General features: G+C 40.9%; 2 protein-coding genes across 2 annotated transcripts in view; both read right to left on the bottom strand.

Annotated features, from left to right (window-relative positions):
- The window catches only part of LOC308101341 (gamma-glutamyl hydrolase-like), a gene marked incomplete at both ends in the record, with an annotated part of 11,692 nt that extends 4,697 nt beyond the window's left edge, over positions 1 to 6,995 (bottom strand). Inside the window, 2 exons of the mRNA XM_080450765.1 lie at positions 3,146 to 3,260; positions 6,878 to 6,995. Coding sequence (XP_080306891.1) covers positions 3,146 to 3,260; positions 6,878 to 6,995 — 233 coding nt within the window. The remainder of the gene's footprint in view (positions 1 to 3,145; positions 3,261 to 6,877) is intronic.
- Positions 6,996 to 14,484: 7,489 nt separating this feature from the next.
- Positions 14,485 to 25,034, bottom strand: LOC308101340 (gamma-glutamyl hydrolase-like; the record flags this gene model as incomplete). Its single annotated transcript, XM_080450764.1, has 8 exons — positions 14,485 to 14,606; positions 15,323 to 15,460; positions 15,619 to 15,709; positions 16,957 to 17,063; positions 17,343 to 17,487; positions 18,438 to 18,522; positions 20,923 to 21,037; positions 24,917 to 25,034. 8 exons carry the CDS (start codon positions 25,032 to 25,034, stop codon positions 14,485 to 14,487), a joined length of 921 nt encoding a protein of 306 aa, XP_080306890.1.
- Positions 25,035 to 27,500: the final 2,466 nt, after the last annotated feature.

Below are 27,500 nucleotides of genomic sequence, written 5' to 3'. Positions count from 1 at the left end.
TTGGCATTCAATGTGTTAAAAGGAGCTGGGTAATTGGACTGCACCATGTTCCCTTTGCATATGGGCAGGGGTTTATGAGTTTGAATTTATTATTAGGATTTTGAAGACATTTATTTTGATATTTCAGTTTCATGCAGATTTTTTTTACATTGTATTGCAAAGCACTCTGTAACTCTTTGGAAAAACGTGCTAAAGTTCATAATCCTTTTATCATAATAATTCAAAGTGAGCTCACCCATTAATGGAATGAAATAACCTTGCATACTGTGGTATCTGAGCCCATTTTGGAAGACGGAAGCAGACATGTTTCTCTGGGTGGTAATAAATCACACTCCTTTAAAGTCCGAGGTAGTCATTTCCAACAATCTTTTTATTGTCAAAAAGGCAACAAATACAGGGTTCAATGTTGTATTTCGCATCTTTGTTCATAGGACCTGCTTTGTCCTGTTGAACGTGACAACTGTGTGTAGCCGAAAATCACAGAGAGTCCTGTTCCTCACCTATAGCACCATGTTATAAGCAAACAGATATTTTCCTTAGGACCTCCTTCTGACCACTCACAAACAGGTTTCTAGAAACAATAGAATCATTGGGCAGGGCCTAGGAAGTCAACACAATGGGTCACACAATCTGTCTTGGTTTTAACACATAACATTTATCTATCAAACTGCATTTTTACACAAGCTCATTTTACGAAATCTTTGTTTAACACCTTGTTACCTTCAAAATAAGACCACACATATGTATTCAACTTTGTATGAATGATTTAGACAGAAAGAGATGATTTAAAAGGGACTTGGCGTTTTCCCTAGATTCAAGAAGAAAAGTCTACATGCAACTAACTGGTTTCTCCCCAACCACATTTGTTCACACTTGTGTATTTACTATAGAATAAGCTTTTACTGTGAGCTAGTTATAATTTACAATAATTCAGTTTAAGTCTATTTCTTTTAACAGCCGGCTGTAGAGAGAGAGAGAGAGACATGGCAACATGCGTGATTAGATCGCATAATTACAATGCCTTTTTTGGGAACAAAGAACTCGGCTGGGTGTGGTCTTTTAGGTTAGCACCTAAGACAATAGACAGGATAGCTAAACTGTTTACCTTAGATCACTACAGCTGTTCTCCCCCACTCACAACCCTCTGGCCTCCTTGTTTTGGTCTCACTCTGACATGGAACTTCTTGACAATTTGTGTTCATAATGTATTAATAGCATATTAACTTAATATTCATCAGTCTTGAATACTGATACACGACAATACTCTTCTTCTGTGCGGTTGATTCTGCTTAAACAAAGAGAGAAGAAAGAAAGAAAAGCCTGCAGAGGTGGACAGAGTACTCGACCCCAGTACTTGAGTAAGAGTACAGATCCTCGGTTAAATTTACTCCACTAAAAGTAAAAGTAGCTCAGTCAAAATGTTACTCGAGTAAGAGTAAAAAAGTACTTGCTTTTAAATGTACTTGAGTAATCAAGAGTACATGCTTTTAAAAATACTTTAAAGTACAAGTAAAAGTAAAAGTAAAAGTACATTTCTTATTTTTCACATCAATTAATTTCTGTAATTTCTTATGTATGTACAAAATAACCAAATAACCACAAAATATTCAATTTAAATATACTGTCTTGAGCAAATTAAAATATGTCTAAAACCTCAGCAATTCCAATGCAACAAAAATAATTCCCCATCTAAGCAGTAGCAGTGATGTTAGGTTTTCAATGTAATAGTGGGTGCCAGGAGTGGTCATTTGAATGGGTCCCAGGGACATTGTGATTCTATGAGTCCTAATAAAATAAAAACGTTTCCCTATTTCAGACAGTGCCATACTGTCTGAATTAAATGCATTCAATGCTGCCATACTGAGTATGGCAACATTGTATGCCTTTCATTGTTTTCAAGACGAAAAACCAACCTTGTCACCCTCTGCCTTTCATGAATATTCAAGGCAAAAAAAATACCATATTTCACTGCTATGTGCTAACTGCTAGCACCAAATTCCTCTGGAATTGATAGTTCTAAACTCTCTAAAGGGATCTAAAATGTTATGCTTACCATAACTGTTGTCCCTATCTACTTCAATGTACTACTTTGTTTGGGCACTTTGCTGGATCCTTTTTTTGCGAGCAGTCAACAACGCAAGCAATTGCAATGTGGAGTGATCGTCTGTGTCACGCACTGACGCGCGCACGCACACACACACACACACACACACACACACACACACACACACACACACACACACACACACACACACACACACACACACACACACACACACACACACACACACACAGTACAGAAACAGAGACCTGTGCTCTGTGTCTGAGGGGACTGACAGAGGCTGATTGGAACAGTGAGTGGAGATGTCAGATGTGCGCATCAACGTTCGGCCGTGTGCACGTGGGCGTAGGAGAAAAAGACTACAACCAGCGAATCTGAAAGTAAAGTAACGAGCACTTTTCAGCCTTCCTAGAAATGTACTCGAGTACAAGTAAAATATTTGTCTTGGAAATGTACTCGAGTTAGAGTAATAAGTATCAAAGAAATATAATACTCAAGTAAAGTACAGATCCTCAGAATATGTACTTAAGTAAATTTACTCCGTTACTGTCCACCTCTGAAAGCCTGTTAGATGTCATCCTGTTGAACCGGGATGACCGGAGGCAACGATGGAGGGCTCGTCTCTCTCTCTCTCTCTCTCTCTCTCTCTCTCTCTCTCTCTCTCTCTCTCTCTCTCTCTCTCTCTCTCTCACACCTCTTCAGACTCCACCTTAGCCCTTGGCACTTGCCCTATACCCTCGACGACCTTGCAGGCTTATGCAAAGGCTAAAATGTAACTTAGATAGCATGTTATGTAGACAGAATTAAGGTGATTGTTGATCTGGCATCCTACAGTGTGTATAGTTCCAATGTACAGATGATTGATTTTTTGGATATTCTACGGTTAGACTGATGATAGGTTCCTGGTTTACGTATACATATTAGTTTATTAGTAGATCACAATTTCTATGTGAGTGAGTGAGTGTGTGTGTGTGTGTGTGTGTGTGTGTGTGTGTGTGTGTGTGTGTGTGTGTGTGTGTGTGTGTGTGTGTGTGTGTGTGTGTGTGTGTGTGTGTGTGTGTGTGTGTGTGTGTGTGTGTGTACCTGACAGGCACCACTCTGGCACCAGCAGACTCCAGGAATTTGACGAAGCAGCCAGCGATGTAGCAGGAGCCACGGGCGTAGGTGTCACCTGGAAAGTTCTCCTGAGCCAGTATACCTAGTATACCAAAACAGATGGATTAGAGCCAATTACATGTGGTGTATTCCAGACTGAAGCATATGAAATTACTATGATATTAATACATTATAAACACAAACCGTTAAAGTGTCTCATAACAGGAGGGGACCAAGAAGTCACTAGTCGCTATTTGGGAAGATTCTAGCGGTGACTGCCAGTCACCGCTAGAAACCCATTAGGGTCCATTTGGTTCCATTTGTACACTCTCAGAGTTATGGGGGTCCTTGAAAATAAGAGACCACTGTGCCACACTAAATGGAACAGAGCCTTAATTAGTATTATTGGTAACACCTGTGAAGGAAGTAAGAAGAGGCCCAATTCATTCCCAATATGGCTGCTGTGCATAGAGCCTATTGTCAGATATCATGAAAGCTGTGAAGAGGCTGTGAAGAACACCCTGCTCTACTTCACCATCCTTAGGTTCGATGGATTTCACACGGAACAGTGTTCTCACGCAGTCAGGAGTTTTTACTTCTCCAAAACTGCACAGAGCTGGCTGACAATTTCAATGACGATGTCTGGGTTGTGAGCTGAACAGAATTTTAAAGTTCTATGCAAGGCCACAATGCACGTGCCATTCACGTTTCTATATGACAGAATGGAAAGCATTCTAAAAAACTAAGAATATACAGTATGGGGTCCCTGCTTCATCTCTCTATCAGCTAAGGGGTCCTTGGCCCCCAAAAAACGTTGAAGACCCCTGATCTACATAAAAGCAGAAATACGTCATCCAGGCACGCAAACCTATCCATATATCCACCACTTTTTTGAGTTCTTGTTTCAACTCAAAACAAAACAAAACGAGCTGAGTCTGATCAGCAGCTGAATCAGTCTGACAAACCTCCAAGAACACCCCATGGCCTTATCTGAAGGCATGAAAAGGCATGAAAAACGCACACACAGACATAAAAGAAACCAGTGGTGTAAAGTAACTAAGTACATTTACTCAAGTACTGTACTTAAGTACAATTTATAGGTACTTTTACTTTACTGGAGTACTTCCAATTGTCTATATTTTTACTTCTATTCCACTACATCTCAGAGGCAAATATTGTACTTTTACTCCACTATAATTATTTGAAAACTTTAGTTAGGGACCAGTCGAAATTTACAGAGGGGGGTCCCTGGAGGAAAATAGGGGAGGGTCATGCCTTTCTAATTTTAGTCCAAGGGAGGGTCAGCCAATTCTACTTTGAATCCAAGGGAGGGTCATGCAATTTTGAATTGATAAAATAGTCCGTTTTTTATATACCTTTTTAGTACAGCAAAACAGTGGTCAACAGTGGGGGAAAAGAGTGGGAGTGAAACCCGTTTTTATTTAGAACTTAATATATATTTACATTAACTTAAATAGACTTTAACGCGTGTGTGCGGGCAGGGGTGATGGCCTCCATAAGAAGAATTTGAGGGCGGAACACACACGTGTTGCATGATGAACTACATGTAAAAACGTCAGAGGCTTGACATGTTTGACATTTCAAATCTGTCTCAATATGCAAATAAATCGATCTGTATTGTTAGAAGGGTACATTCCAGATCATTTAAGGAGTGCTGCATACTGTACATCCCTAGGTATGTGCAGAAACCGGTTTATAATTTCATGGTACAGAAAGTACATGACGTGAATATGCGTGCAAAATGCACATGCAACGGCCACGTGAATGGCAATGACATGCAGTACAGCACGTTAAGTTACATTTCTTTAATAAGACTTTCAGAGGTCCTCTCTCTCTCTCTCTCTCTCTCTCTCTCTCTCTATTCCAGGAGATAATAAAACACCTTTCTATCTACTCAGATAACACCCAATACAAATTCATTAATATTAATATATAATAGTTTTGTTTTAAATGTTCTAGCCTTGATGACCATGCAGTCTTATGCAAACGTTAAAATGTAATTTAGATAGCATTTTATTTAGACAGATGCCAGGTCATTGTTGACCTGGCATCCTAAGTGTGTGTATAGTTTCAATGTACATACTTTTTTAAATTTTTTATATCATTATAATGTTTAGACTGATGATAGGTTATTGGTTTATCTATGATCCTAGATTACTGAGTTTATCTTGCTGCTTACTGTAAATCACGTCTGCTAAATGCCAAAATTGTAAATTGTAATTTGGCTTTTGTAATTTACACGGTGTCCTAGTTATTTGTGTTTGTGATATAGCCTTATTTATTATTAAATAATAGGCTATGGGGGGGGGGGGGGGCACCAGGTAAAATGCTGCCTATATAGGCATCAAATTCCTCAGGGCCAGCTCTGACTACTGTTACCAAATACTCAACTTTCTTCAATCTGAACAGGATTCAATGGGTTTCCCACATCGAAGTTGAGAACACTATCCATTCTGCTACCACTACTACAGATACTACACTGTGCATTTAGCAAGACTGACTACAGTAATGTGGAAAGCAAAACATCGGACGGGATGATGGGGAGGGTTAGGGGTGTCAAGATACACTAATTTCACGATACAATACATGATGTTGGGCATATGATATCGATATGATACATTATTAATGTTCTTTTCTCATGTATCATCAACATTGGCCATCATCTTTAGTTTAAACTAACTTTATAAAGCACTTTAAAAAACAATTACAAAGTGCTTTGTACACACAAATAAATACATTTGTGCAAGCTTAAGGGAGAAGTGAAGTTCTCACTAACTATAAACCCAATGTTTCAGAGGATAGATAGACTAATATAACAAATATAATATAATATAACAATGCATGACTATAAATTCCACAAACCTCATATTCTTGTCATCTGGACTTTACCAACCAAGTGCAGCCTAGTTATTTCCAACAGCTCAAAAAAATCTATAATACCAGATACAGTATAATACCATGTAAACCATCTTAGATTAGATGTAGGCCTATTTGAGAGTGCAGAGGCATAATTGCTTTGATTAACGAGCGTCAACGAGCATCAGCTGACCCACAACACCTCCTCTCAGCAGTGCTTTAAACTGAAAGTGACTGGAGTCTGTTTCTCCAAAATACCTTGAATATGATGGAAGACATGATTAATAATTACTGTGATTATGATAAGCTTTACATTTCATATCATACACCATACAGTAAGAACTCCTATAACTTTCATAGGCAAAAAAAAAAGGAAAGTGTTTTAATAACAAAAAAATTATTACGATACAGTATGACATCATGACAATACCTATCGTCACATTTTAAAACCATGATAGGCTATATCGTGGGACAATATATCGTGACACTCCTAGGCGGGGAGGGTTCATATTTTTTTTTTAATCACTTGGTACCCTTCTTTAAAAATCGACCTGTCCCTTACTAGTTACTTTGCAGATGAAAATGATTACATTATAAAACACACATTAACCACTTTAGCCCTATTTTATACCTAGGATATTAGAAAATAGCCGATCTACAAGCTCACAACGTGTCGCGATGCGACGCGTTGTGAGCTTGTAGATATGCTATTTTCAAACATTTTAGTATACATCACTGAAAAAAACATACATTTTCAAATGCTGTGTTTACCGAAGACACCAATGTAAAGTACTTTGACTGCCAGAGAAGTCAATATATAACAATCTTGGGTGTGAAACCTACCTATGATGGGCCGGCAGTTTCCTCTAGCGCCCCCTTTTGGCCCTGGTGGCTGCTGGGGGCTCAGCCTCTCCATTAGTGGGTCAGGAGGAGAATCCAAGGAGGCCAGAGACGCCAACATAATTAAAACCGACAAAACTAAAGGAACACGTTCAGAGCTGAACTTAGCTTGTCAAGTAGCTTGTCAAGCAGATTGTCATGTCTACTGTTCTGACAAGCTACTTTTATAGGTATAGCTCAGTGTTGCCAGATTTTGCAAAAGAAACAAGTAAAGCGGCCAGGTTTGATTGATTGATTGATACGTTTATTTAGAAAGACATGAGAATAGTACATGACAGTACATAACAGTACATGGAAGTACAAATTCACAATACAAGGTCTACTAAACTGGAAACCCTCATTAAGCACTAAGCTTGTTTAAGATGAGAACCCCATGCACACAAATCATGATGAAATATAAGAGGCAGGCAGATATACACACTACTATACAGAATGTCATACAATCATCTTTCAGGTTACTGGTATGACGAGAGAAAAAAAATAATATATATATATATACAAAAGAGGAAAATGAAGGAGGGGGGGGGGTAGGGGGGGTAGGGGGGGGTAGGTTAAGACTTAGACAGGGGCCATTTTCGAATTGCAGCCTCCTGAAGGTGTATCTTTAGGGCAGTTTTGAAAGTGAGTAGGGTTTTACACTCCTTTACTCCTTTTGGTAGGGCATTCCACATTTTTGTTGAATAGCATGAGAACGAGTTCATACCCTTAGTTGAGCCAAATCTGGGTTGAACATGATCCGTGGAGCTGCCTCTGGTGTTATGATCATGGACTGCATTAACATTTTGGAAGTATTTTGACAAATACAGGGGGATCCCAATGTTGTGGTGTATCTTGAAGACCAGGCCCATAGCAAGTTGCTGTACTCTGTCCTCAACCCTAAGCCATCCAATCCTAGCAAAATGAGCAGGGGTTAGATGGGTTCTGTGATTGAGGCCAAGAAGTAGCCTTACAAGTTTGTTTTGGGATGTTTGGAGCCTTGTTTTTAAGGCCTTGGAGGTGTTATGATACCATGAAGTGCATGCATAATCATAATGACCTTGAATGAGGGCCCCTGCAAGAATCTTCAGAGTATTCTTACTGACTAGGCGATCAATCCTCCACAAATAGCGTGTTGTTTGGTTGATCACTTTTTCGACGTTTTTGTTACCAGAGAGGTTTGCCTCCAAGATGGAGCCCAGGTAGGTAATTTCATCCTTTCTTTGGATGACATCATCACCCACTTTGATCGTGAAACTCTCTGCCTTGCTAAGGTTAGGACTGGACCCAAAGAGGATGGATTCTGTTTTACCCAGGTGTAATGAAAGTTTGTTGTCAGAGAGCCAGATGCAGATCTTGTTGAGTTCGGAGCTGAGAGTTTTCTCAACCTGCAGCCTGTCCCTGTCCGAGACTAGCAGGGCCGAGTCATCTGCGAACAGGAACAGCTTGCAGTCGCAGGCCGATGACATGTCATTCACATATATCAGGGACAGTAAAGGTCCTAGTATACTTCCTTGTGGGACACCACAAGTCACAGGGAGGGGGGGGGACTGGGTGCCGTTTACTTCCACCACTTGCTCCCTCCCTTCCAGGTAGGATCTCATCCAGTTCACTGACGTATCATTAAAACCTATTGCTTTGAGCTTATTGATCATAATTGGGTGATTGACGGTGTCAAAGGCCTTCTGGAGGTCCAGCATGACCATGCCGCAATATTTGCCCTTGTCGACATCTTGTTTGATAGAGTCGTTCAAATAGAGAAGGCATGTGTCAGTGGAGTGGTTTGTTCTGAAGCCAGATTGGAATTTGTAGATTCGATTTTTTTCGGCAAGATACTTATCGACCTGTTCATAGACTATTTTCTCCATGACTTTCGAGATGGAGCTAAGAATAGAAATAGGGCGGTAGTTGCCAGGGTCTAATTTGTTTCCTTTTTTGTACAGAGGGGTCACCCTTGCTTTTTTGAAATCGTTAGGGACCCGTCCCTGTATGAGGGAGAGGTTTATTATGTGGGTAATGATTGGAGCAATGGAGGCGGCTGAGTCTTTTAGAAATTTGGCGGGGATATTGTCGAGGCCTGTGGCTTTGTGTTGATGAAGAGCACTCCATTTTTTAAACACCTCTTCTGTTTTCACAGGGGAGAGTTTAAAATCATCTTTGCGTACACCCTGTTTTTTGTAAAATGAGTCAATATGCTCTTCACCATAGCACCCAGAGTGAGGGGGTAGTTTTTCAACCAAATCTGAGGTTATGGTCGTGAAGAATATGTTGAGGATTTTACTCACTTCATGTTTGGATGTGAAGAGAGTGTCATTCACCTTGAGGCTTATGTTTGTAAACCTGGTTTTCAATTTCTTGCTGCAGCCTAGGTCCATGAAAACAAACCCAAAAGAAGCGACTAGGCTAAGTTTCACCACCTTACATCAGCCATTTGAAAATAGCAGATCTACAAGCTCACAACGTGTCGCATCGCCACCCACAACTGCCAATATTTACAAGCGACTTTACAGAAAAACAAGCCCAAAGTCGCTTATAATAAGCAGACATGGCAACACTGGTATAGCTATACCTACCTATTATGCAGTGGTGACCGCCCCTTTGCTGCTGTTGCCCCCAGACTTTGGACACAGGTGCCTGACCTTAAGTAGGGCAGTGACAAACTGCCAAAAAGGCCTTTAGTTTTCGAGATACCCTAGATGGAAAGTGGGGTCCACGTGCTTAGGGTGGATTATTTTCTGCCACTTGGTTTTTCTTCATCCTTAAAGTGTGTATTCTGCCAGGTAACAGGCTGAAATGATGTCCCATGGGGTTCATTTTTAACCCTTTATTACACATATCCTGAACCCAAACCTGAAAATGGAAGAAATAGAAAAGGCCACAACATTTGAAGGACACAACCAGAGACACACAAAAAATATCCCATACAATTTGGACCCAAGGAATTAATTAAATTATTATTAAGATTCAAGTACATCTTGACTCTATTAGGCTACAGGACAAAAAGCACAAAAAAAACTGAGCCGAAAATGTTCATATCACATATATTTTTCAGTTTTTACTAAATATATTTCTCTTACTAACTGCATTTTCTTGCGTGTGTGTGTGTGTGTGTGTGTGTGTGTGTGTGTGTGTGTGTGTGTGTGTGTGTGTGTGTGTGTGTGTGTGTGTGTGTGTGTGTGTGTGTGTGTGTGAGAGAGAGAAAGAGAGGGAGAGAGAGTACACACGTGTGTGCGTCCCTGCATTCCCAGTAGGCTATGAAGGCTTACTTTGTGGGTCCTAGAATCTCCAAGAGAGAACTTTCAACTATCAGGCTCCTCTCCTGTGGAACCATCTTCGAGGTTTGGTCCAGGAGGCAGACACTATAAGTTTAAGAGCAGGCTAGGCTTAAAACGCTCCATTCCGTTCCATTTGGGGAACAACAGCACCATCATCATCCATAGTCTCTAATGTCATCATCACCAGGGCAGTGCCACGTTTGATTACCTCATTAACAGATGTCATGACCTCAATACCTGTGGAAGGGCATTCCATAGGTATGGAAGGTCCAGTATGGAATGCCATTCCACATTCCACATAGTCTTGAGAGCTGCAGCCTCTGTGGACATTTTTAAGAACCACTTCTGGAATGTCTTAGAATTCTTTTTTTTTTTTTTTATCATTTGAATGTTTGATGCTGTGTTTTTATTTCTGTTGTATGTAAAGCACTTTGTGAGTTCTCTCTGTGAGAAGTGTTATATACAAATACAATGCACATACTTACTTACTTCACCACAAGGGTGCCGATACTGTGGGTGCCTCGGGGCTAAAGCCCCCAGGAGAAATGACGAGCACCCATCACAAACTCAGTGGCGGGCGCCCAGATTTACAGTACCATTACAGTAGCTACTAGCTGTCTAGCTCCGCCTCTGCCATAAGCCGAATTAACCGAATTAACCGACTTAAAGTAACAAACCCCCCCCAAAAAAGAAACAAAATGGCCCCTGTCTAAGTCTTAACCTACCCCCCCAACCCCCCCTCCCCATTTTTTGGGCGGTGAAACCGCCCCTATAAGTGAGATTTGGAAAAATTTACATTTTCCTGCGCTGTGATCTGGGCCCAGGAAATTAGTAGAATTATCCTGCGCTGTGATTGGCCAATCACAGCCTATTCAGGACCGTGATTGGCCAGTGTCACATGACACATGTGCATAGCCCTATATAAGCAACCATAACTTGAAAAAAACCAAAATTTGGTTTTTTTCAAGTTATGGTTTTGTCCATCATAAAGAGTGTTTCAATAAATGTATTTATCCTTTGTACATGATTGATCGACTCCATTCAGTATTGTGATTAGCTAGCAAGACACCGCCCACTTCACACAGGGTGTGATTTTTTCTTCTCTTGTACATTTTATTTTCACTCTTCATACCAGTAACCTGTAAGCTGATTGTATGACGCTCTGTATAGTAGTGTGTATATCTGTCTGTCTCTTATATGTCATCATGATTTGTGTGCATGGGGATCTCATCTTAAACAAGCTCAGTGCTTAATGAGTCTTCCAGTTTAGTAGACCTTGTATTGTGAATTTGTACTTCCATGTACTGCTGTTCTCATGTCTTACTAAATAAAGTACATCAATCAATCAAGCAGTAACTTTACAGTTTGTGTGTGCGTACGTGCGTGCGTGCGTGCGTTTCTCCTCCAGACATAAGACGGTACAAGCGTGTTGGAGTCGGTGTTGGATTGCTTTGTGCTGTTCTAGCTCTCCTCAACATTGCTGTTCCATCTCTGTAGGTCAAGTTTCTATTACAATATTTTCACTGGTGGAAAGTTACCATCACACTCTGATGCTTTGTCCCAATAAACTGTCCAACAAATCAAAGATAAGAGGGTCAGAAATTATTATTTTGTTTTGTTTACCAAGAAATAAGGTTATCACCTCCATACAACATCCTCAGGGAGCATCCACCTCTAACTCCTATGCTCCTCATGAGCATCTAGTGTCTTGCCTTCAGACTTTACACTAAACCTATGAGGTTATCTTGCGATGCAGATTATGGTAGATATTGTATTAAGGCTCTGGAAAGCTTTAAACATTTAGTTTTGTATTTTGTGCCCTGTATTTTCATGTGTTTGTTCTTTCATAGACTGCCCCAACGCTCCTGATTTCGTGTATAGAGGGGCGGGTGTATAGAGCCGGCGAGAGATTGCGCCTGATCCCATTGGTTCACCGATCTGTCCGTCAACCCCCGCCCCGTTAACACAACATTACGAGCGACGCCCACTGCACTCTGGTTGGTTGGGAAATTAAACACTTCCTCATACCGAGTACACCGACGCGCTGGGCTAGGCTTTTATTTTTTAGCAAAACTAAACAATAAAAGCCTGGAGATCGAGGCTAGTTCTTTCAAGGCTGTATGTATAACATTTTATTCACATTCTGCAGATTTCAGGTGTATTGACAAATATATTGGTTAAACCCAAGCAAAGTAAAGAAATTGTGTACATAGGACTACATTATATAATATGTATATATTTTTTATTGAAGAACCATATCCAATATCAAAGATTTGAAAAAATACTTTATATCCCGGCTTAGTCAGATAATGCTATATGGGCCCAAGATAATTCATGACATGATTAAATCAGGTAGTGTTGGTTGTGGCACAATCACGTTCTGCTGACTCATGATAGCAAGAGTCACACAGATCAAAGGCACACTTAAAAAAATATTCTATTCCATTTCATGCCATTGCATTTGTAAAATCTCAAGGTGTTTGGGTGTAAAGTTCAATGGCTACACACATACACTCCTACACCAGTATGCCTGCGCATAAGGACCAGGCCAGGGTTTGAAGTTTCATAGAATGATTTATTCGGACATATGCATATGAGGATGAACAAATGGTGATGATTGAACTGGGTATGAAAGGAAAAATAGTAACAATCAGTACAAACAATTAAACAATGGCATAAATGTCAAATAAACAACAGAACTTACTTATAATGCATAAAGTGTACATATAACATGGAGTACTAGCCAGCAGTACCTCTTCCCCCACACAAATGTTTGATCTAATACTACCTGGGCCTATAGAGACCTACCTCAGGTGTGCCAAATTAGGCTAAAACCAGGCTCCACCCACCACTAAGTGAAATGATTATAACCAGAGTCTTATATTAGAGAGTTCCGCCACTGAGGGGGCAGAAACAGTGTCGGTCACGTGGTTCATGTAACTGGAAATAGTTACGAACGCCCATAGACTCCAATGCATTCCGTAAACGTCCGGTTTAGGGCTTTGTCACTATTCGCCAATAGAAGGCTATGTAGGAGACCTGGCCTGAAGAAATGGACGGAGGTGACGTAACTCTCCTTGAATGGCTCTGATTAAAACCACAGAATCCAACTCCACCCACAACCAGCCAGAGAGTGAGGGGATTTTGTACAGCATTGAACTGATACGGAACGCACTTTGTTCCGCATTTTAAGGTTGGGGAATCAATATGAATGACAGGGCGATTTATGTGCTGTCCTGTCTCGTTGCTGTGTGACTGTCAGTGAGAGTGTGAGCTGTGCGAGTCCGAGTCAGCGTTGCCAAGTCTCGTGAGAAAAATAAACCAACCGATATCCCAAAACAAGCCAAAAACAAGCCAAATCCAAACGTTTCGGTGTTGCTAAGATACGTTCCCCCCCACATCCCCCCTCCATTCAAACCACAACAATCTGCAAGCAATACAATGTGCTACTGGCTCAGAACAAAAGTTGAATGTCCAAAGAAAAAAGTAAAGACGTCAGAAGTATAGAACTGAGTGGGGAAAAAAATAAGAAAGTGTGACAGAATATTATGTACAAACCAGGCAAACCTTTTCAGTTAGCCATGGTAGAATCCATGATGTAGCCTAAACAACATAAAGTGAGAAGAAGCCAGGGAGCACTGACACAGTTCCTTGAATGCCAAGCGACCCCAGACTGGCTAAGCATTTTGATCTTAAAATAGTGGGCACCTGAGAACCTCTATGCTTTGGAAAATTGTCTGAATAAGGTAAAGTATACATGATTTGAACCTTTAAGGCCTAATTTCAACTATTATTATAAAACTTGTGGATGTCATTATGGCATAAACAATAAGTTGAAGGGTAAATTTAGCAGGTTCAAATCACTCATACTTTCCATTATTTCATACAATTTTCCAAATTATTGTATTTACTTTTTCATATTTTGGAAACAATTGCCAATTTCAAAATTCAACACATTCATACACAAGACGTGTGTGGTGTGTGGCTGAAGTATTGCCTTTCCTTGTGATTTCATTTATACCCAATTCTTTTTATTATAGATTTCATAGATTTAATTTTTTTTTAAATAGATTTCTATGCGTTTCAGGGGTTTGGGGGGCTGGCTCCCCAAAAAAGGTTTGGCCCGCGCGGGCATAATAAGTGTCCCTTATTTCATTTTCTGAAAGGTGGCAAGCCTACCTGGCTATGTTTTTACTTGCCAATTTATTGTACTAGACATAATTGTGATTTATTTAATTGGGGTTTTGGCATTGAACATTGGAACATGTAAATCAAAAAAAAAAATTTCTTGCTGTGAGTTCAGTCAAAATAGTATTTCTCCATGAAGATGTGTTGTTGTCCTCTGAAGACAGGAGAGAAGTTATAGATGAGAGCTTTGTCTTCTTCTAGAGGACTGGAGAACTGGTGATTACTCTTCATGGCTGGACGGAGGGGGAGAGAGAGAGAGAGAGAGAGAGAGAGAGAGAGAGAGAGAGAGAGAGAGAGAGAGAGAGAGAGAGAGGAGGCGAGAAGTTCAGAACAGCAATCATGACATTCTCACTCCCAACTCGACATATAATGCAGTTGTTCTCAAACAAGGACCAGCAAATTAATATGTAATTGGTCGTGGACCCCCATCTGACCCATCTGGACCCACCATTCAAAACAATTCAAAAATATCAGATGCACAATTAAGCTCGCTGTGAGCTTGTAGATCTGCTATTTTTGAATAGCCAACATATAAATGGAAAAAGTGGTTAAACTGATTGTGATGCTATATAAACTTTTGCTATATAAAAATTGGTCAGCAGGGGGAGCAGGAAATGGATTCCTAATGGAGCGGTGCCAGACCCAAATCATCGCTGAGTGCAATTTTCTTTTTATGCTGGCAGATTTGTCTGGTCCCAGGCTACTCCTCTGAGACACATTATTATAATGAGCATTGGTGAGGACCAATTATATGAAGATAGTTTGAAAATGGGTGAAGTCGTCCATTCACGCACACATACACGCACACATGCACACAAACACACACACACACACACACACACACACACACACACACACACACACACACACACACACACACACACACACACACACACACACACACACACACACGTGACGCACACACACATAACTACCATGCCCGTCTCACCTTCTGACACAAAGAAGCTGGCAGCGTAGAAGGAGATAGTGATGGCAGTGACAGAGTGAACCATGCCAGGCTTGTCAATCCACTCAAAGGGGGCTTTCTCTGGATGCCACTGTACTCCATAGAATGGATACCTGTAGGCTGAAAGACAACACACTGTACTGTAATGGATACTTGTATTATATACTGCACTCCAACAATAATTATACAGTATTACAAGTAAATAATTCATTATAAGTACGTTTATAATGTATTATAGACACAGGCTTCATAGGAGTGTTGTCATAATCATATTGTACCTTCCATCGTAGAGATGAAGTCCATCTTGCCATCACTGTTGGTGGACAAAACCTTATAGAACGTCTTCAACTTGATGTTATGGTTGTAGTCCTGTTGGATCACAGTCATTTCTATGTTTACCAGTGATGGAAGAAGTAGGCTACTCAAAATGTATTAAAAGATGTTTTGAAAATAGCAGATCTACAAGCTCACAATGCGTCACATTGCGATGCATTGTGAGCTTGTAGATCGTCTACAATTTTCAAATGGCCGCAATATATATAGGTATATAGGCATATAGCTGAAGTGGTTAATATATGTTTTGTAATAATAATCAAAATGTACAAAGTAACTAGTAAGTAAAGTTCTCATACAATTGTAGTGGAGTAAAAGTACAATATTTTCCTCTGAGGTGTAGTGGGGTAGAAGTAAAAGTATTGAAGAAGTAAAAATACCTCAAAATTGTAAAGTGATTAAGTACAGTACTTGAGTATGTACTTAGTTACTTTACTTTTTTTTTTTTTTTCTTAAATTTTTTATCCCGCGATTTTTGTAACCCATTTTTTTTTCACCCGGTGCCAATTTCCTAAGTGATCCTGGGCGCTACACCAGCCCTACACCAGCCCTACACCAGTCCCCCACAGTAGGGAGGCCAGGGCCGAGCTCATGCTTCCTTCAGGCATGAGAGCTTCTTGTCACCCGACAGGGGGGGAGTTTCCCTGGTTGGACGTAGCGCGTGGAAGGAACACGTTATTCCAACCAGTTCCCTTCCCCTCCATCAGGCGCCCCGGCTGTCATGGGGGAGGCAGTATAGCGACCAGGATTACTACATGTTTTTGTGAGGGTATTAACTACCCTAGGAGACACGGGGAGAACATGCAAACTCCACACAGAGTAGGCCCTTTCGCCAACCCCACCTAGGGTATGGGCGCTGATGACGCGGAGGAGAAGACACGCCCCTAGCGCCCACAGCGTCCCCGGCGGGAATCGAACCCAGGACCTTCTAGCTGTGAGGCGACAGCGCTACCGACTGCGCCACCGTGCCCCTCATACTTAGTTACTTTACACCACTGATGTTTACATTTCTATTTAGAATAGGCAGAGCACTTTTCTCTGTATATTAAAGTACATTTATTAAGACATACTGTACTATAGGAAAGCTGACAGGGAGACAGTGTAGGAGAGACAGACAGTTTGGGAAGCTGAGAGGAAGACAGTGTAAGGAGAGACAAACAGCAGGAAAGCTGGGAGGGAGACAGACTGTGTAGGATAGACAGATAGGGAAGCTTTCTTTCTATTTCAAGAGGAGAGGAGAGGAGAGGAGAGGAGAGGAGAGGAGAGGAGAGGAGAGGAGGTACCTGCAGTGAGATACCCCATTTGTGGAAGTTGGGTGTGATGTTCTCCTCGGCCAGAGACTGCATCAGGTGTCTGGGAAACCCTTTGAACAAACGGCTGGACTTGGCCTCTGGAAGACACAGACACACACGCACACACACATGCACGCACACACAAACGCACGCGCACGCGCAAACGCACACGCACACGCACACGCACACGCACACACACACACACACACACACACACACACACACACACACACACACAAGACTCACTTTGTAGTTTGTTTTCCAGTTCTGGTTGAATACATGGCAGGCTGCATAAGGCTGACCTTATAGTACACTGATCAGATTCGACTATACAAATCCTTAGTCGGGGACAGGGCTTATAGTATGATGATTATTACCTGCTGTGAATGTGAGAGGCAGAGCCACAGCCTCTGTATCTGTCCGGACGCGGATTTCCTGTTGATGTCCGTCTGTGAGGACTAGGAGCAGCTGGTGACCCAGACAGCCCCCCCAGATGGGGAAGTAATCCCCCGCATCGTTGGCCTGAGGACCACACAGAGGGCAGGAGTGGCACATTGTTCTCAACGTTACAGCATTATTCATGAACAGACTTCTTAATATTACTAGCTGCATCGAGTAATATGAGTGAAAAACATCAAGTCAAGTACATTGTTTTTCATTCGCCAGGGACGGCGGCCTGTTACTGAACTCCACGGATCAAAGGACCCTGAGGAGAACGATGCTCCTACAGGAGGCTCCGAGGAGATGAAGGGGAGAGCCAAGCCCTTTTTCCAGCAGCCTCTATGGCCACAGCAGTGTCTGGTGACATCAGTTCCCCCACAAGCTTCAGAAATATTCAAGCATGTTGAAAAGCTTTGGCAGCTCGACACTCTTCCATGTGGGAGTGTGAAGAAGCCGTCATGTCGAGTCTGCGGAGCACAAAACGACGACTGGCTAAAGATCCAGAGCGTGCCAAAGCCTACAGCACAGAGATCCAGAAGCTGGTGGATGAGGAAGTCAACCAAGTGGGAGAAGAGTGGTACATTCCTCACCACATGGTGAGTCATAACAACAAGAAGAGAATCATCTTCAATTGCTCCTATCAGCAGAGAAACGATTCACTGACGATTCACTGCTGCCTGGACCCACCCTTGGAGCATCCCTCCTGGGAGTTCTACTGCACTTCCGGGAACACGCCATCGCCCTAAGTGCAGACATTGAGGTGGATGTTCCACCAAGTTCGCCTCCTCCCTGAAGACCGTTCCCTCCTACGGTTTGTGTGGCGTGACTTGACTAGAGATGAACCTCCAGCAGTGTTCGAGTGGCAGATTGTACCGTTCGGCACCACCTGCAGTCCCTGCAGTCCACTTCAAATCTGCTGTCAAATGTGTCCTGACCGACGCCCCGGGGGCGAATGAAGCATAACCCTACAGAACCAGTCCATATATACAATCCTTGCTTTACAAACCCTCCCCAACAATGGGACATCTTACCTTCAGAGCCAAATCATAGAATATCTTTGCTGTTCGGGCAAACTCTGATGTCAGAAGGTCAGCATATCCTCCTGGCAGCAACAAACTGATGAAGAAGAGAGGAAGTGAAATGACTTAATGTATTAAGAAGAGAAGAATCCCTCTTGAAAATATCATAGTGTAATGGTGCAATTATTACATCTGTGATGGCCACACCAAAAGCCACACAAAGTCAGTAAAACATGGTGAACACTTCTCTTTTGGTTTATTAATTTACTCTATATTTATTTTCAGCACTACAGTACATTCTACAAACAAAGGACTACACACAAAACTGTGTCTGTGCTGGAGTTTATATGGCTGGCCAAAGGAAGCTGGACCAGTTGTTTCAGATCTGCTTAAAAGGAGCTGGGTAATTGGACTGCACCATGTTCCCTTTGCATATGGGCAGGGGTTTATGAGTTTGAATTTATTATTAGGATTTTGAAGACACTTATTTTGATATTTCAGTTTCATGCAGATTTTTTTTACATTGTATTTCAAAGCACTCTGTAACTCTTTGGAAAAACGTGCTAAAGTTCATAATCCTTTTATCATAATAATTCAAAGTGAGCTCACCCATTAATGGAATGAAATAACCTTGCATACTCTTCTTCTGTGCGGTTGATTCTGCTTAAACAAAGAGAGAAGAAAGAAAGAAAAGCCTGCAGAGGTGGACAGAGTACTCGACCCCAGTACTTGAGTAAGAGTACAGATCCTTGGTTAAATTTACTCCACTACAAGTAAAAGTAGCTCAGTCAAAATGTTACTCGAGTAAGAGTAAAAAAGTACTTGCTTTTAAATGTACTTAAGTAATCAAGAGTACATGCTTTTAAAAATACTTTAAAGTACAAGTAAAAGTAAAAGTAAAAGTACATTTCTTATTTTTCACATCAATTAATTTCTGTAATTTCTTATGTTTTTTTGTTTAAATCACAAGTCAAATTAGTGCAGCATTGGTTCAAAACTAGTAAACTAAATTAATATCTTTAAAGCCCTAGTGGTGCAGCACAAAATAACCAAATAACCACAAAATATTCAATTTAAATATACTGTCTTGAACAAATTAAAATATGTCTAAAACCTCAGCAATTCCAATGCAACAAAATAATTCCCCATCTAAGCAGTAGCAGTGATGTTAGGTTTTCAATGTAATAGTGGGTGCCAGGAGTGGTCATTTGAATGGGTCCCAGGGACATTGTGATTCTATGAGTCCTAATAAAATAAAAACGTTTCCCTATTTCAGACAGTGCCATACTGTCTGAATTAAATGCATTCAATGCTGCCATACTGAGTATGGCAACATTGTATGCCTTTCATTGTTTTCAAGACGAAAAACCAACCTTGTCACCCTGCCTTTCATGAATATTCAAGGCAAAAAATTACCATATTTCACTGCTATGTGCTAACTGCTAGCACCAAATTCCGCTGGAATTGATAGTTCTAAACTCTCTAAAGGGATCTAAAATGTTATGCTTACCATAACTGTTGTCCCTATCTACTTCAATGTACTACTTTGTTTGGGCACTTTGCTGGATCCTTTTTTTGCGAGCAGTCAACAACGCAAGCAATTGCAATGTGGAGTGATCGTCTGTGTCACGCACTGACGCGCGCACGCACACACACACACACACACACACACACACACACACACACACACACACACACACACACACATAGAAACAGAGACCTGTGCTCTGTGTCTGAGGGGGCTGACAGAGGCTGATTGGAACAGTGAGTGGAGATGTCAGATGTGCGCATCAACGTTCGGCCGTGTGCACGTGGGCGTAGGAGAAAAAGACTACAACCAGCGAATCTGAAAGTAAAAGTAAAATATTTGTCTTGGAAATGTACTCGAGTTAGAGTAATAAGTATCAAAGAAATATAATACTCAAGTAAAGTACAGATCCTCAGAATATGTACTTAAGTAAATTTACTCCGTTACTGTCCACCTCTGAAAGCCTGTTAGATGTCATCCTGTTGAACCGATATGACCGGAGGCAACGATGGAGGGCTCGTCTCTCTCTCTCTCTCTCTCTCTCTCTCTCTCTCTCTCTCTCTCTCTCTCTCTCTCTCTCTCTCTCTCTCTCTCACCTCTTCAGACTCCACCTCAGCCCTTAGCACTTGACCTATAGCCTCGACGACCTTGCAGGCTTATGCAAAGGCTAAAATGTAACTTAGATAGCATGTTATGTAGACAGATGCAAGGTGATTGTTGATCTGGCATCCTACAGTGTGTATAGTTTCAATGTACAGATGATTGATTTTTTGGATATTCTACGGTTAGACTGATGATAGGTTCCTGGTTTACGTATACATATTAGTTTATTAGTAGATCACAATTTCTATGTGAGTGAGTGAGTGTGTGTGTGTGTGTGTGTGTGTGTGTGTGTGTGTGTGTGTGTGTGTGTGTGTGTGTGTGTGTGTGTGTGTGTGTGTGTGTGTGTGTGTGTGTGTGTGTGTGTACCTGACAGGCACCACTCTGGCACCAGCAGACTCCAGGAATTTGACGAAGCAGCAAGCGATGTAGCAGGAGCCACGGGCGTAGGTGTCACCTGGAAAGTTCTCCTGAGCCAGTATACCTAGTATACCAAAACAGATGGATTAGAGCCAATTACATGTGGTGTATTCCAGACTGAAGCATATGAAATTACTATGATATTAATACATTATAAACACAAACCGTTAAAGTGTCTCATAACAGGAGGGGACCAAGAAGTCACTAGTCGCTATTTGGGAAGATTCTAGCGGTGACTGCCAGCTGCAGTGAATTGATCAAGATAACACTTCTAGCTATCCTGTCTATTGTCTTAGCTGTGAATCTAAACATAGGATCCGGCTGAACTCTTGGTTCTCACAAAGCGCATTCTAATATTAGGCAAGAGTGCCTGTTTGACAATGTTTACTAGGCTCTTCTAAATTCAAGATAGATAGGACTACACTACATCACTATAACGATAGAAAGCGATACATGATTTTTTTTTTACACTCATCTTTTAATTCCCTCTGTCCCCCTCCCTCTCTCTCTCTTTGGAAAGCAATTTAATGGACTTGCTCGTGTGTTTTTGTTTTTTATGCTACACAGGTTACAGGTTAAACTGCATGCAACAAAGTGACTAGGGAGTGACTCGTAAGGTTGCCAAAGACATTAAGTGCTGAATTGTCAGATATCATGAAAGCTGTGAAGAGGCTGTGAAGAACACCCTGCTCTACTTCACCATCCTTAGGTTCGATGGATTTCACACGGAACAGTGTTCTCACGCAGTGTGGAGTTTTTTCTTCTCCAAAACTGCACAGAGCTGGCTGACAATTTCAATGACGACGTCTGGGTTGTGAGCTGAACAGAATTTTAAAGTTCTATGCAAGGCCACAATGCACGTGCCATTCACGTTTCTATATGACAGAATGGAAAGCATTCTAAAAAACTAAGAATATACAGTATGGGGTCCCTGCTCCATCTCTCTATCAGCTAAAGGGTCCTTGGCCCCAAAAAACGTTGAAGACCCCTGATCTACATAAAAGCGGAAATACGTCATCCAGGCACGCAAACCTATCCATATATCCACCACTTTTTTTAGTTCTTGTTTCAACTCAAAACAAAACAAAACGAGCTGAGTCTGATCAGCAGCTGAATCAGCCTGACAAACCTCCAAGAACACCCCATGGCCTTATCTGAAGGCATGAAAAACGCACACACAGACATAAAAGAAACCAGTGGTGTAAAGTAACTAAGTACATTTACTCAAGTACTGTACTTAAGTACAATTTATAGGTACTTTTACTTTACTGGAGTACTTCCAATTGTCTATACTTTTAATTCTATTCCACTACATCTCAGAGGCAAATATTGTACTTTTACTCCACTATAATTATTTTAAAACTTTAGTTAGGGACCAGTCGAAATTTACAGAGGGGGGTCCCTGGAGGAAAATAGGGGAGGGTCATGCCTTTCTAATTTTAGTCCAAGGGAGGGTCAGCCAATTCTACTTTGAATCCAAGGGAGGGTCATGCAATTTTGAATTGATAAAATAGTCCGTTTTTTATATACCTTTTTAGTACAGCAAAACAGTGGTCAACAGTGGGGAAAAAGAGTGGGAGTGAAACCCGTTTTTATTTAGAACTTAATATATATTTACATTAACTTAAATAGACTTTAACGCGTGTGTGCGGGCAGGGGTGATGGCCTCCATAAGAAGAATTTGAGGGCGGAACACACACGTGTTGCATGATGAACTACATGTAAAAACGTCAGAGGCTTGACATGTTTGACATTTCAAATCTGTTTCAATATGCAAATAAATCGATCTGTATTGTTAGAAGGGTACATTCCAGATCATTTAAGGAGTGCTGCATACTGTACATCCCTAGGTATGTGCAGAAACCAGTTTATAATTTCATGGTACAGAAAGTACATGACGTGAATATGCGTGCAAAATGCACATGCAACGGCCACGTGAATGGCAATGACGTGCAGTAAAGCACGTTAAGTTACATTTCTTTAATAAGACTTTCAGAGGTCCTCTCTCTCTCTCTCTCTCTCTCTGTCTCTCTATTCCAGGAGATAATAAAACACCTTTCTATCTACTCAGATAACACCCAATACAAATTCATTAATATTAATATATAATAGTTTTGTTTTAAATGTTCTAGCCTTGATGACCATGCAGTCTTATGCAAACGTTAAAATGTAATTTAGATAGCATTTTATTTAGACAGATGCCAGGTCATTGTTGACCTGGCATCCTAAGTGTGTGTATAGTTTCAATGTACATACTTTTTTTTATTTTTTATATCATTATAATGTTTAGACTGATGATAGGTTATTGGTTTATCTATGATCCTAGATTACTGAGTTTATCTTGCTTACTGTAAATCACGTCTGCTAAATGCCAAAATTGTAAATTGTAATTTGGCTTTTGTAATTTACACGGTGTCCTAGTTATTTGTGTTTGTGAAATAGCCTTATTTATTATTAAATAATAGGCTATGGGGGGGGGGGGGGCACCAGGTAAAATGCTGCCTATATAGGCATCAAATTCCTCAGGGCCAGCTCTGACTACTGTTACCAAATACTCAACTTTCTTCAATCTGAACAGGATTCAATGGGTTTCCCACATCGAAGTTGAGAACACTATCCATTCTGCTACCACTACTACAGATACTACACTGTGCATTTAGCAAGACTGACTACAGTAATGTGGAAAGCAAAACATCGGACGGGGATGATGGGGAGGGTTAGGGGTATACACTAATTTCACGATACAATACATGATGTTGGGCATATGATATCGATATGATACATTATTAATGTTCTTTTCTCATGTATCATCAACATTGGCCATCATCTTTAGTTTAAACTAACTTTATAAAGCACTTTAAAAAACAATTACAAAGTGCTTTGTACACACAAATAAATACATTTGTGCAAGCTTAAGGGAGAAGTGAAGTTCTCACTAACTATAAACCCATTGTTTCAGAGGACAGATAGACTAATATAACAAATATAATATAATATAACAATGCATGACTATAAATTCCACAAACCTCATATTCTTGTCATCTGGACTTTACCAACCAAGTGCAGCCTAGTTATTTCCAACAGCTCAAAAAAATCTATAATACCAGATACAGTATAATACCATGTAAACCATCTTAGATTAGATGTAGGCCTATTTGAGAGTGCAGAGGCATAATTGCTTTGATTAACGAGCGTCAACGAGCATCAGCTGACCCACAACACCTCCTCTCAGCAGTGCTTTAAACTGAAAGTGACTGGAGTCTGTTTCTCCAAAATACCTTGAATATGATGGAAGACATGATTAATAATTACTGTGATTATGATAAGCTTTACATTTCATATCATACACCATACAGTAAGAACTCCTATAACTTTCATAGGCAAAAAAAAAAAGGAAAGTGTTTTAATGACAAAAAAAATATTACGATACAGTATGACATCATGACAATACCTATCGTCACATTTTAAAACCATGATAGGCTATATCGTGGGACAATATATCGTGACTCTCCTAGGCGGGGAGGGTTCATCTTTTTTTTTTAATCACTTGGGGAGGGTCATTGATTTATTTTTTTGTCAAAGGGAGGGTCATGCCATTTTAGATCAGGGCACATACATTTTCTCCAGGGGTACCCTTCTTTAAAAATCGACCTGTCCCTTACTAGTTACTTTTCAGATGAAAATTATTACATTATAAAACACACATTAACCACTTTAGCCCTATTTTATACCTAGGATATTTGAAAATAGCCGATCTACAAGCTCACAACGTGTCGCGATGCGACGCGTTGTGAGCTTGTAGATATGCTATTTTCAAACATTTTAGTATACATCACTGAAAAAAACATACATTTTCAAATGCTGTGTTTACCGAAGACACCAATGTAAAGTACTTTGACTGCCAGAGAAGTCAATATATAACAATCTTGGGTGTGAAACCTACCTATGATGGGCCGGCAGTTTCCTCTAGCGCCCCCTTTTGGCCCTGGTGGCTGGTGGGGAATCAACCTCTCCATTAGTGGGTCAGGAGGAGAATCCAAGGAGGCCAGAGACGCCAACATAATTAAAACCGACAAAACTAAAGGAACACGTTCAGAGCTGAACTTAGCTTGTCAAGTAGCTTGTCAAGCAGCTTGTCATGTCTACTGTTCTGACAAGCTACTTTTATAGGTATAGCTCAGTGTTGCCAGATTTTGCAAGAGAAACAAGTAAAGTGGCCAGGTCCATGAAAACAAAACCAAAAGAAGCGACTAGGCTAAGTTTCACCACCTTAAATCAGCCATTTGAAAATAGCAGATCTACAAGCTCACAACGTGTCGCATCGCCACCCACAACTGCCAATATTTACAAGCGACTTTACAGAAAAACAAGCCCAAAGTCGCTTATAATAAGCAGACATGGCAACACTGGTATAGCTATACCTACCTATTATGCAGTGGTGACCGCCCCTTTGCTGCTGTTGCCCCCAGACTTTGGACACAGGTGCCTGACCTTTAGTAGGGCAGTGACAAACTGCCAAAAAGGCCTTTAGTTTTCGAGATACCCTAGATGGAAAGTGGGGTCCACGTGCTTAGGGTGGATTCTTTTCTGCCACTTGGTTTTTCTTCATCCTTAAAGTGTGTATTCTGCCAGGTAACAGGCTGAAATGATGTCCCATGGGGTTCATTTTTAACCCTTTATTACACATATCCTGAACCCAAACCTGAAAATGGAAGAAATAGAAAAGGCCACAACTTTTGAAGGACACAACCAGAGACACACAAAAAATATCCCATACAATTTGGACCCAAGGAATTAATTAAATTATTATTAAGATTCAAATACATCTTGACTCTATTAGGCTACAGGACAAAAAGCACAAAAAAAAACTGAGCCGAAAATGTTCATATCACATATACTTTTCAGTTTTTACTAAATATATTTCTCTTACTAACTGCATTTTCTTGCGTGTGTGTGTGTGTGTGTGTGTGTGTGTGTGTGTGTGTGTGTGTGTGTGTGTGTGTGTGTGTGTGTGTGTGTGTGTGTGTGTGTGTGTGTGTGTGTGTGTGTGTGTGTGTGAGTGTGTGTGTGTGTGTGTGTGTGTGTGTGTGTGTGTGTGTGTGTGTGAGAGAGAAAGAGAGGGAGAGAGAGTACACACGTGTGTGCGTCCCTGCATTCCCAGTAGGCTATGAAGGCTTACTTTGTGGGTCCTAGAATCTCCAAGAGAGAACTTTCAACTATCAGGCTCCTCTCCTGTGGAACCATCTTCGAGGTTTGGTCCAGGAGGCAGACACTATAAGTTTAAGAGCAGGCTAGGCTTAAAACGCTCCATTCCGTTCCATTTGGGGAACAACAGCACCATCATCATCCATAGTCTCTAATGTCATCATCACCAGGGCAGTGCCACGTTTGATTACCTCATTAACAGATGTCATGACCTCAATACCTGTGGAAGGGCATTCCATAGGTATGGAAGGTCCAGTATGGAATGCCATTCCACATTCCACATAGTCTTGAGAGCTGCAGCCTCTGTGGACATTTTTAAAAAGACTGGAATGTCTTAGAATTCTTTTTTTTTTAATCATTTGAATGTTTGATGCTGTGTTTTTATTTCTGTTGTATGTAAAGCACTTTGTGAGTTCTCTCTGTGAGAAATGTTATATACAAATACAATGCACATACTTACTTACTTCACCACAAGGGTGCCGATACTGTGGGTGCCTCGGGGCTAAAGCCCCCAGGAGAAATGACGAGCACCCATCACAAACTCAGTGGCGGGCGCCCAGATTTACAGTACCATTACAGTAGCTACTAGCTGTCTAGCTCCGCCTCTGCCATAGGCCGAATTAACTGAATTAACCGACTTAAAGTAACAAAACCCGCCCAAAAAAGAAACAAAATGGCCCCTGTCTAAGTCTTAACCTACCCCCCCAACCTCCCCATTTTTTTCTTCTCTTGTACATTTTATTTTCACTCTTCATACCAGTAACCTGTAAGCTGATTGTATGACGCTCTGTATAGTAGTGTGTATATCTGTCTGTCTCTTATATGTCATCATGATTTGTGTGCATGGGGATCTCATCTTAAACAAGCTCAGTGCTTAATGAGTCTTCCAGTTTAGTAGACCTTGTATTGTGAATTTGTACTTCCATGTACTGTTGTTCTCATGTCTTACTAAATAAAGTACATCAATCAATCAAGCAGTAACTTTACAGTTTGTGCGTGCGTGCGTGCATGCGTTTCTCCTCCAGACATAAGACGGTACAAGCGTGTTGGAGTCGGTGTTGGATTGCTTTGTGCTGTTCTAGCTCTCCTCAACATTGCTGTTCCACTCTATCTCTGTAAGTCAAGTTTCTATTACAATATTTTCACTGGTGGAAAGTTACCATCACACTCTGATGCTTTGTCCCAATAAACTGTCCAACAAATCAAAGATAAGAGGGTCAGAAATGATTTTTTTGTTTTGTTTACCAAGAAATAAGGTTATCACCTCCATAGGCTACAACATCCTCAGGGAGCATCCACCTCTAACTCCTATGCTCCTCATG

The sequence above is a fragment of the Gymnoscopelus braueri genome (genome assembly GCF_963280865.1).
Source record: "Gymnoscopelus braueri genome assembly, chromosome: 15".
In the NCBI taxonomy this organism is placed as follows: domain Eukaryota; kingdom Metazoa; phylum Chordata; class Actinopteri; order Myctophiformes; family Myctophidae; genus Gymnoscopelus; species Gymnoscopelus braueri.
This window is presented reverse-complemented; position numbering and strand designations above follow the sequence as displayed.